At 36.2% G+C, this 12,069-nt stretch overlaps 1 protein-coding gene and 1 pseudogene across 1 annotated transcript; one reads left to right on the forward strand and one right to left on the reverse strand.

Annotated features, from left to right (window-relative positions):
- Positions 1–209: 209 nt before the first annotated feature.
- On the forward strand, positions 210–5,284 carry LOC116106840 (annotated as a pseudogene).
- A 4,657-nt stretch (positions 5,285–9,941) lies between these two features.
- On the reverse strand, positions 9,942–11,015 carry LOC116106895 (guanylate kinase 3, chloroplastic-like). Its single transcript, XM_031393203.1, has one exon. It carries the CDS (start codon positions 10,989–10,991, stop codon positions 10,296–10,298), a length of 696 nt encoding a protein of 231 aa, XP_031249063.1. The 5' UTR covers positions 10,992–11,015; the 3' UTR covers positions 9,942–10,295.
- Positions 11,016–12,069: the final 1,054 nt, after the last annotated feature.

A 12,069-nucleotide genomic window follows, 5' to 3' on the forward strand; every position in this document is an offset into this window, starting at 1 on the left:
GTCATCTCCACCTACAATCGGTGCTCCACCCCTAGCTACCCACAATGCAAGAAAATATTCAACAAATTTCACTCCTTTAACTGCATTACATCAAACACAACCCAACAACCTAAACAACTAAATCAAATCATAACCCAAACCCAATCTATCATAATCTTTGTAAATCAAATTAAAATGCAAGAGGAGATGACATACTTGGACGAAATGTCATGAGAGGAGTAAGGGAGGAGGAGGAGGGGAGGAGAGGCAATCTTTGGCGGAGAAGATGTAATAGCGAGAGGAAGCAGAAAGTGTTTGGCGGAGGATGAAGAAGATGTAGAGGAAGAAGGAAGAAGAAAATGTAGACGAAGCTTAGAAGAAACAACAATTAGGGGAGGTGCGTTGTGTGGCAGAGAAAGAAGAATAAGGTGTTTGGTTTGTTTGCAAGATTTCGGCTTTTTGGGACATATTATAATTTTTAAAGATTACAATACTTCATTAATCCTAATAATATAATCATGTTTAATTAATCTTAATCAATAATAGGCTATTTACTAACAATTTAAATACATACCTTTTAATTAAATTGAATTTTAATAAAATGCCTTTGAGGAATAAAGAAATGCATGTCGTTTAGTTCTTAGAGTACATATAATGTCACATTGCAACCTCCGTGGAGGACAGCTGAGCTAACTCTTAAAACTCTGCATCATCATCAATTAAAACAAGAAGCATCGCCGTCTCGTCGTTTCTAAATCCCTTCTCTCAAATAATCATTGCCCCAAATCCCAAGAAATAATTTTATCAGTCCCAAATCCCCAATTTGAATTTATCAAACCCTAATTCCCAATTAACCCAATTAATCTAGACAAATTCAACGATTCATTTTTATAACGTGGAAATTCCCGTCACCCCGGTTGATGGGCACAATTAGGGTCTTTAAAGACCCTTCAAAACCCTCAATTACACACACCACACCTCCACTCTCGAACGAGACCAAAATGGGTGGCACCAGTTCAAGATCAGCGGCTACTCGCTCTCTAAAGGCATGGGCATCGGAAAGTACATAGCTTCCGATACCTTCTTTGTCGTGGTTATGCTTGGGCTGTTTATTTCTACCTGACGGCAAAGGCGTTGAAGATAACGCCGCTTATGTTTCGCTGTTTATCGCCCTCGCAAGCGAAGGGACGGACGTTAGAGCGCTGTTTGAGCTCACGCTTTTGGATCAGAGCGGGAAGGCACGGCACAAGGTTCATACCCATTTTGGGAGGACCCTCGAGAGTGGACCCTACGCGCTTAAATATCGGGGAGCATGTGGTCAGTGGTTTTCTTTAACTGTTTAACAAGTTATCTGTGTTTTGAACTGAATTGTTTGGTTTTTGTTGTTTATGGATCTTATTGACTTCTAGGTGATTTATGTTAATTTGTTGTTAAAAGCAATTTATGTTAAAGCAGGAAAATGTGGATTTCTGTTGATTTATATGCATGGGCTAAGGGACAGGAAAGTTTCTAGTAAATGGGTTGGTGATGTGTTTATGCAGTGTGGTTTGAAGGTTGTTTGAGACTCTGGAATTGGAAGATTGTTTTTATTAGCATATTTTGTTTGATTATTTGTCCTACTGTCATCATTCATTTATTCATTCATCCAGAAAATTATTCCGTTAAAGTAAGAAAGAAGAATCATGTACTCTACTTCAAATTCTAATGAACAAACTGAAGTTTTTCAAACCCATAATCCTCCCAAAAACTAAACCTACTCCCCCTTTCAACAATATTCTTTAAATGTCTGGAGAAAAATGGATAAATTTTTGAAATAGCCTTCCATGAAAAACCTTGAGAGCTCCTAATCACATCAGCTTCCAAGCTATTTTCATGAATCACTGAATACGGCTGATTTACTTCTTGCCAAAGATAATTTATTTCTTAAGGAAATCTCAGCAGCCATTTTTCTAAAATGCTATCCTTCCCTAAATTGCGAATCCCTAACCACCTTCAACCTAGGGCAAGAAATAACTTCCAATAAGAAGGTGCATTTCCTCATTCCCTTCATTCTTCCACAGTAAGACCTTTCATTAATTTTTCAATTCTAACTTCCACTATACCGGAATCTTAAACAATGATAATATGTAAATTCAAAGATTAGACAGGACTGAGTACATCAAAGTAAGTTCCCTTCCTTAGAGAGGCAATCTAAAAATGTTCTTGAGTGTCAGAAAACCTGCCTTGGAGCACATTGCTATATTGCTGTCTTGTCATAGAAATTATAAGATTTCGGTTACATCTATTTTGGTATAAATTCAATATGACGTCCAGTATTTTGTGGATCAGAAACATATGAAATGGGTTCCACTGTTGGGTGTTTCAGGGGCTATAAGCGCTTTTTTAAAGGACTCTTCTTGAGACATCAGACTACCTTAGATGACTGCCTCTCAATTCGCTGCTGTGTTGGTGTAGGTAAGTCATATACAGAGGGACCTAAGACTTACACTATTGCCGTGCCACCTTGTGATATCGGTAAGCATTTGGGAAGCTTTTAGAAAGCGTAGGTGTACTGATGTGAATTTTGATGTTGATGGGGAAAGTTTGCGCACACAAATTGGTTCTTGCTGCACGCTCACCTGTGTTCAGAGCTCAACTTTTTGGTCCACTGAAGGATCAAAACACTCAATGCATTAATGTTGAAGACATGGAAGCCCAGTATTTAGGGTTCACTCTCTTCTTTTCTCTCTCCAACACCACTGTTGTGCTTACTTTGCTTAGGTTGTACAGTGTAAAGTTTTTACTGAATGATAGAATGTGATCCAATATATGCTGATTGTGTTGGTTGAAATGGACGGAAAACGTTAATCATTTGCCTTCAAATTATATAAATGTTGTCTCTGTTTTTGTGGTTCATTCCTACTCTTGAGTTCTTGTTTTGCAGTTATATTTTTGAATGGCAGATTGTGTTCTGTTTGCTTTGTTATGAAGCTTGTCTTGTGTATAATCACTGAATTTCAGAGGCCGACTAGAGATAATTTGGAAAAAAAAAAAAATTAACTCTTATGGCATTTTTTTCCCTGTTTTATATGCACACTCCTGCAGCCCTTACCAAAAGAAACTATTTTTCCTGCTAGAGTTTAGAATAGTGTTTGAATACGTAATTTCCTGGTTGTGGTGGTGACTGATGGCTTCTTCCATTCTACTTCTTAGTAATTGCTAAAACAAAAAGTTAAAAAGGCACTGGTTTGTTGTAAGCCTAACTTATTTTCTTGCTGCTGAAATATAATTTTTTGTTATCGTTTTCTTTCTTCTTTTTTTTTTTTTTTTTTTTTTTTTTTTTTTTCCTTTTTGGATTAATATCACTAAAAGGGGTTGTTTGGATTACAGTAGGCAGATGTTTCTTTTGAGATGTTGTGGTGCGTGTTCTCAAATATGTTCTTAATTCTCTGTTGAGCCCTTGTGATCTCTAAGGATGGTTCTATGTTACGGAATAGCTTATTAGCATAAGTATAAGATCATAGGAAGAGGTAGCTTCTATTGGTTGCCTTTTGTGAGGTGAGTAATTGCGTTCCTGTACAGGATGATATATACACGAATGTACATCTGGAACCTTCTTCTAGGCGCTGCTCCTGTACAAAAATCTTACTCACCCAGCTAAGGTTTACGTATCTTCTGTTCTCTTCTGATTGACGCTGCTTATGCATATATTCCATAGTGGTCTATTTGATGGTATAATGATTTACTCGAATCACCTGTTAAGTAGTATCTAAATTTACTTGATTTCCTGATTGTGCATTTTGAAGGATTTTTCTTGTAATTTCTCATTTGTCTGTCCAGTCTGACAGCTGAAAAGATACTTTGAGAGCCTGTGTTGGACAGGTTTATCCAACTGTTTATTTGGTGATACGAATAAGGATTTCTAAATGAATGAGCTTTTAATCATTTGTTTTTGTTGGAATTATCAATAAGTACTCAAATTCTTAAGATTTTATCTGGCTTGCATGGCTGTGGGTTCAATGGAATGAAACAAAATCTTTATACTCTTGAAAATACAAGTGATATCATGGTTCTTCTTCTCTGAAATTTAGTTGGAACAAAGGCAGAGATGGCTTCCAATACTTCTATTTGCCCCCATTTATTCATGTCTTTTTTTTTTTTTTTTTGTCTGGTCTTTCATTTTTTGGTTTAGTTGGTGATGCACTGTTGTTATTAATATATTTTAGTCTCCAAAGATGCAAGAAGATTCTAAAGGTTTAGTTGTACTGAGATTGCTTGGTAAACCTGCATGAAAGTATCTCCTTTTATGTTGTTGGAACTTACAGGCATTACTCCATTTTATCTACTGGGATACACTACCAGACATGGAGAGCTTGTGGATCTAAATCCAAAATGGGCTTCTACACTAATGGCCCATCTGCTTGCAGCAGCAGATCGATTGCTTTGAGAGGCTCAAGTTGTTGTGTGAGGCTAAACTTTGTGAGGATGTTGCCATAAACACGTTGCTACCACGTGGCCTTGGCAGAGCAGCACCACTGTTTCCAACTGAAAGCTGTTTGTCTCAAGTTCACTGCTTGCCCGAAAATTTGAAAGGTATTTAAATATGCATATTCATCATCACTTTGTTATGTCTGTCTATGTTTACAAAGTTCTCTTTGGGTACATGTGTTATTTACAAGGAACTGGTTTTACCATTAATCACTCTCTATGTTTTTGACCTGTGGTAGAGAGCCGTTGCCCCATTCTTAGAGCCTCTGTACTATAGTTTGCATGGGCCACTTGGGCAGCTTGTAATGCTGACTAGTTGGTTAAGTAGGATATTAGTTTTGTTTGTGATTATTGCTAATGTTTATATCCAAAAAAATTTCATTTATATTATAAACTCAAAAAAAAAAGGGTTGATATAATCCCTCACCACTGTGCTGCTTTATGCAATCACTATGCTACACTAATCCTTTATATCAGGATAGATAGCATTTTTTTTTAAAGAGTAAAAATGTAATTGAATTGCTTTTGGTTACCTTTTTTCTTCTTAGCCATTATGATTGCTCTAAAAACAGGAGTGGTCAATTTGTTGTTTTCAGCCGTGATGCAACAAGAGGATTGAATACCTAAAAGAAAGCTGTTCTTCTGTCCTCACCGAACTGTTGCAGCATGTGGCGAGAATTGGTGGCACTGTGTCATTGCTTCGGATATGGAAATGAGAAAACATTAGATGGCTGTGATGTGAATGGGAGGCGGGTGAAGCCGAGGACACATTGATTAGGAATAACAGATAGGTCTTTCTTTCTCAAGAAGAATAATAATAATTGAAAAGAAAAAAAAAAAAAAAAAAGAGCTTGTTAGGTTAAAACATTTGGATCATACTAACAGTTGACAATTCATTTGATAAATTTAATATTAGGTTCATAATTTGTTCTATGTTTGTGAACAGTGAGTGTCAGTTAAGATTGGTGAAATTACTTGTAAGTTGTTTAAGCAAGAGTGTATGTAATTACAGATTTGCATGCGGGGATTATTTGTTACATAGGATACAACTATACATACTCTGACAGAGCCATTCTTTTTTATTGTGGGAATAATTTTGCAAATTGAATAATATAATGTCAGTACTTGTCAATAAAGCAAACCAAACTGAACTAGAAGCTTAGAACTAGAACTAGAAGAGCAAAATGTGATTTCTGCAAATAGGGATCCTATTCCAATAAGTAGCATGTTGATGATCTACTTTGCCTTTCACCAGTCAAACTAAACTTATTAATGTCAGAGGAGGTCTAAATATGCCATTATTTATACTGGTTATTGAGGCATAATATGTAAGAATTTGCATCTTTTATTCAATTACCAAGATTATTGTAAGTGGAAATGAACCAATATATTTGCATGAAGCTGGTGTTCAATTCTCAAAGCTCATATATAACCATCAACTAAAGTCGATTGATATTTCTGATCAAATTTAATGCCAAAACCGACAATATACTGGTTCAGTGAAGAGTAGGAAGAATCGATGCAATTATTTCAAGTTGAGAAATCCAAGTCAAAGATACAACAATTAACAGTCACAGTTATGCCCAAAATAACTTAATAAGACATAGAGAACAAGTGGTAATAACTTAATTCTAATTTGAAAAGAATTAGGAGAAAACAGAAAGAATTGTAACTCAAGGAATTGCCTTGCCTTTTCCTCATTCATGAGGACATGCCTTGTATCTTGGTTTATTGTTCTGATCATCAAGAACAGGGTCATGCGGCAGTGTAGCACATAAAATACCCTTCCACCTTTCTAGTTAGTGCTATAAATTACAACTTGAGAGCTTTTCAGTCCCTGCAGGCCCTGTGCTGGTAAAACATACCACTTGAATCTCAGATTCTAGTTGAGAGCAGATCAATCCGCGGTGAAACCTAACCACGGTCATCAGCTGACTGTATGCAATTGAATCCACAAGAAGAATAACACAACACAGTCATACCAGTTACCGCCTTGAGCAGCAGCAACTTTCCGTGCCTGTATGAGGCTTTGGCTGCAATCCATTGGAACTTCAACGGTTCATCATCCACAGAATCATTTTTACATACGGGTTTCTCTTGATATGAACTGTAGCAGGATATGGGAAGAGACAGCGGATTTCTAACCACCCTCCGCTGATCAAGAGCCGCTGTGTGCAGCGCTCACAATGTGTGTAACGCAATACTGAACTGACAACTTTCCCGGTCTTGCAGCACCTGCTGGAATGAAAACATTAATTATAGCCATTAGTATATATATTGACACAAGCTGAGCAAGATGTATCTTGAGAGAATAGTAAGTACCATGTGCTACAAAAGCACCAATACAATAAGGATATTCATTGTGCAGTTAAAGTACTTCAGTATCAGGGAAACAACAAACGTATTAAGGAGCTTAACAGGGGTTCCGATCAAGTTGCATGACAAGAACATTTAAGCACAACAATCCATGGTCCAATAGAAGTGAGGAACAAGTTAACCATCAGCCATCCATGTGCGTGTGTTGGACCTTTGTGCAGTGGAAATGGACAAAAAATTAAATCTTATCCCTTGACTGTGGAAGATGTAATAACCAATTTCATAATGGTAAAATTTACAAAAATTGAGTTACAGGACCACCTTTATTTACAGTCTTCTTTCTAGATAAATTGATTCTCATGCAAGATAATACAAAGAAATTATAACCAATGTCATAAAGATGTGTGTTGGTCAGCACTGTAAATTAGCTGCAATTAGATAAAACTGAATTACTTTGGGGCTTTGAGGAACTTGAAGAGGGAGCCTTGTCATAGGTATCCTGAACTCCTATCCAAGGTGGTTTTTAACTTCTTTGATGGAACATTTGGAAAGGTTATCTGTGACCTCTACTGAGTTCTGTACTGGTTATCAGAGTACAATACACATGGCCTGCATGCATAAAATTTGATAAGGATGCTGGAAATTGCTATAAAATAAAAATTCATTGCAGCATTAAAGAAGCATATTAATGGTATAAACATGATGCCTAAGAAAGATCATTTATTAATGAAAAAATGGGCACCCTTGCTTTTTTCACTCCTATTCATCTCTCGATCCAAGCTCAAGCTCATATTATAATACAAATGGGGTCAAAAATCAATTAACTAAAGAGGGTTTACACTAGATTTTTGAAACCATGTCACCAACACAATAATCAAACCATTTCGTGACTCATTCTATCTTCTGTTCTGTTCATTGTCACTTAGATTGCTCAAAGTCTATCACTAATGCGTAAAATTTGGTTAGTTGTAGCTTGCAAAAAAGAAAAAGGGTATATAATAAGAGTGTTTCTTGAGTCAAGTTAAAGGCTTAAAGAGAACCAAAGTCTGCATATTATTCCTTTAACTACACGAATATCTATCAATATGTCCAGATCCAATTTGGCCGGACAGGTAGCACACAATCTACTCGGGTTGCGTATTTCAACTTGCTGGAATGTTTGTCATCTTTATCTCTTTAAGCTGTGGTGGCCTAGCCACCGGCTTCTGTAAAACTGATTTGCTGTTGCGTGAGGTCTTAAACTTCAATGCTAAGCATTAAATAATCACCTCAAATTGGCATTAATGGCTTAAGCTCAACTCGGCATTAATGCCTTTAAGCTCACACAAATGCAAGTATCTAAATGGGATCAATAATTTATGAGACTTGTGCAAAGATTTGCTTGTCAGAAACAACCACCAATATTAGTCCAACATATTGAGATAGGACATTTTTTTTCCCCATGTTTCAGCCGTTGTAAGATCTTTTATTTTATACATGAAAAGAAATTTTACATGAAAATGAAGAAGCTAAAGACACAGAAAAACCCAGGAAACATGATCAACAGAAGCCGAAAAACTACTCACCAGACCCCGAAACTGAAAAAACTAAGGCACGGGTTTAGAGCAGCTTCCCAATTATGTAGTATAAAGAAGGGAACTTGTCTTAAGTTGGCGAATGTGACTTTGTCCCATAAGATTGAGACCTCCTTCTCAATGACATCATTGAACATCTAGCTATTTCTCTCATTCCAAATTAAACACAAGATAACAATCACCATACAAACAAAATGTCTTGAACCTTATTTTCAACCTGGAAGGAGATGGAATGGGGGACCAACCAAGAAGCTGTTATATATCAAAAAACCATCTTATCCTCAATTCTCAAGATTGTATTCATTACTAACAATTTAGTTCTCACAATTTAGTATAAAGTTTTCAGTATCAAAGGGGACCAAAACCAAATCAATAAACTGATAACATCAGGGTGATCACACTAACTTTAAGATGCATGTCGCACTTTACTTAACAACACATACAATCAAATAGAAAGCATCACAGATGCATCTAAGGTTAAACTAGCATAACAAAGGTACAAGAGATCCTAACCAAGATATAGACTTTTTTTCAACTTCATGCCTCAACTATGTAACAAAGATACTCAATGAGATGTAACGAATAATTGCAAGAAACAAAAACAAAATTCAATTCCAAATATATACAAGTTAGCAAAGAAAAGGTTCCTCTATGCAAAATATAAGAATAAAAAGGTTTCAAGTAATAAAATATAATGATGCAAGTAATCAAAAGAATAGTCATTTCTTTAATATCTCAGCTACACATTCTATTTAGCAAGCCTTTTTCCAACTAATTGTCCCTTCATCTTTCAAAGTATGCAATTTCTACAAGATTTATATTATCAATACCTAGATGACTCATCAAAGGAAAAAACACAGCAAGAAAATAAGAAGAGTTGGTGACACATGCTTGAATAAGAAGTTAATAACTCCAAGAAATCAAATGCTGAAAACAATCTCTTTACTGAACACATAAAAAAGAACTGATATCCACAAAGATGAAACTAATCACAAAAGCAATTCTCTTTAAAGGAACTCTTGTTGAATTTTGACTACTTGAACAAGGAATGAAAAATTGCATATTACAATTAACTCGATACTGCATAATACCAACTAGCCATACACATAGCTTTCATGTCAACAATATTTTTAAAAAGTAGTTGAAGTAGGTACGGCAGCAAACCACAAAAAGATAAAAAAATCTGAAAAAGGAGAGCAATTCTACACAAGATAGTGACAAAAATATGTTGAAGTTAATCTTCCCTTCCCTATGTCAAAACAGATTCTATCAACAACAACAATTTCCATAAATAACTTCAATAATTTCCTATACATATAACATTTGACTGCACACACATTATTCTACGTTACGCACAGAGTATTTACATCTAATGATGGTAAAAGCAGAAAGATATGTCAAAGAGTCCTTTGTAAGATGAAAACAAGTTAAAATATGCAAATCTACTAAATGCTTAAATCCATGTTAAGGAACTAATGAGTAAGATAATGAACACACAAACATAAAGGAGACATGGCGAATATTAACAACAAACAAAATAAAATTTAAGAAAATTCTACAAGAATTACATTCTGGTAAGCCCAAAGGTTTTGTCCAAGAGGGTTAATTGAACACCGAATATGCAGCCACAAAAAATTTGCAGTGTCATTACACAAACATTGGAAGAAGCCATTAACTAAAGCTACAAATTATCTACAAAAATGTAATTAAACTAGTAAACATAGAATTTTAAAATAATTTTGATCTTATGTAGTGACCCAAGAATTTGTTCAGAAATGATACGCTGACAGCCTAGTTTTTGAGTTACAGAACATTTAAGAGTGATTATTCTAAGCCAATCAAAGACAACCATTTAATAAATCCTTTAATAAAACTACTGGACTCATATCAACAATCTGGAATGTCTACATTAATTTTTGATAATTCTAATAATATTGCTCCTAAAAAATAAAGAAATACTCAAATGACAGCACTCCTTTGCCGGACCTTGGCTTTCTCAGCATCAATTATAGAATCGACCAACTTCACAGCATTATCAAGCTTCCCCTCCGCATTTACCACCACATAATCAAAGTTTTTCACATGTTTTATCTCTTCCCTCGCTGTGGCAATCCTCACTAGCAACTCCTCCTTACTCTCAGTCTTCCTCTGAACCAATCTCTCCACCATTGCCATCTCACTCTCCGCAACCAAAAACACAAACACAGCCGAATTCCCCAAAATCCTCCTCAACGTCTCAGCCCCCTGAATGTCAACTCTCAACACTATATCATACCCCTTTCCCATATACTCCCTTATTTGCTTCTTTGGTATCCCTTTATAATCCCCATACACAAGTGCATACTCTAAAAGCTCATTTTTCTCAACCATTGTTAAAAATTCATCCTTTGTCACAAAATAATAATCTTTTCCATCCTCTTCACCGGGCCGCATTGGCCTGCTTGTAGCCGTTACAACAAAATGGAGTGAATCCCTAGATTCCCTCAGTTTCTTTATAACAGCATCTTTGCCAACCCCACTTGGTCCGCTTATGACAATTATCAAAGGATTGGGCGGAGGACAAATTGGGTTTGTGTTGAAAGAATGACCCAATGAAGCTTCAAGAGATCGAAATAACTCAGCTTTCCTAAGTTGAAGATTCTGGGTGTCGCTCATTGTGATATTTGATGAGAAAAAACGCGGGGTTTGAGATAAGGACTGAAACTTTAATTGTTTGCTGATGGGGTTTTGGAAGGTAAGAGTGTGTTTTGGTTTTGAGATAGAAACAGAAAAAGAGGTGCAAAGTCGGCGAAACATGAGGAGAAAAAGAGTGTTGTTATAGAGAAGAGGGGAAGTAGAGCATGAATTGGAATTCTAGGTGGAGACGGATTAGGGGCTTTGTTGTAGGAAATAGAAATCTGTTTTGAGTTTCTTTTGCTTCTGTTTCGGCTTTGGTACAGAGTTACAGACGGGAGGAAATTTAACTCTCCAAATATCCCAAGTTTGGATTTTAAAACATAACCCTGGAAATCAGAAGATCTTTTTTTTTTTTTTTCTTTTTTTTTTTAATTTAAAAATCTGACATGGCACACTTAATTGTAACTAAACATGCAAAAAGGGGCTAGGGTGAAAAGATTGAAACGTATATGGATAATAGTTAATTAATAGAAATTTGTTTAAATTTTGAAAATTAAAAAATGACCCCCTCCCTTCAAAATCACTTAATCGAGCAGTATACCCAAAAAACGATTGACGAAACACTTCCATCTCTCTGTGATTTCCAACGATAAAAGTTCTCTATTTCTAGCAAATATTCGATCTTAACACAAAAATCATGGCTGATATTCATAAAAAAAAAAAGAAAACCCAACCCCACTCCAAATCTTAGAGTCTGGCGGCGGCGATTGTTCAAAGGTTGTCGAAGAAGACGCTCCGATGGATCATCCAATGAGTGAAGGTGGTCCAGCGGCAAAGGAGACAACGACGGCACAAGAACAGAGAGAAGGACGTTGGCGAGAATTCAAGCGAGGAGGATGACGCTGGTGAAAAAACTGTATGTTTTTTATTGGTGGTTTTGAATTTGATGAAAAAATTGATTGGTTTGTGCGAATTTGGGGGATATATAGTTGGTTTTGATTGTTAAGACGATTGTGGCGTTTTGTTGAGCAATTGTCGGGCATCGGGGGAGTGGCTTTGTTTGGGTTCCAAAGGATGGGGGAAGGCAAGGGAGGCCATATGGAGGTTGTTTGTGGGA

The sequence above is a fragment of the Pistacia vera genome, unplaced genomic scaffold (genome assembly GCF_008641045.1).
Source record: "Pistacia vera cultivar Batoury unplaced genomic scaffold, PisVer_v2 Contig524, whole genome shotgun sequence".
Classification (NCBI taxonomy): domain Eukaryota; kingdom Viridiplantae; phylum Streptophyta; class Magnoliopsida; order Sapindales; family Anacardiaceae; genus Pistacia; species Pistacia vera.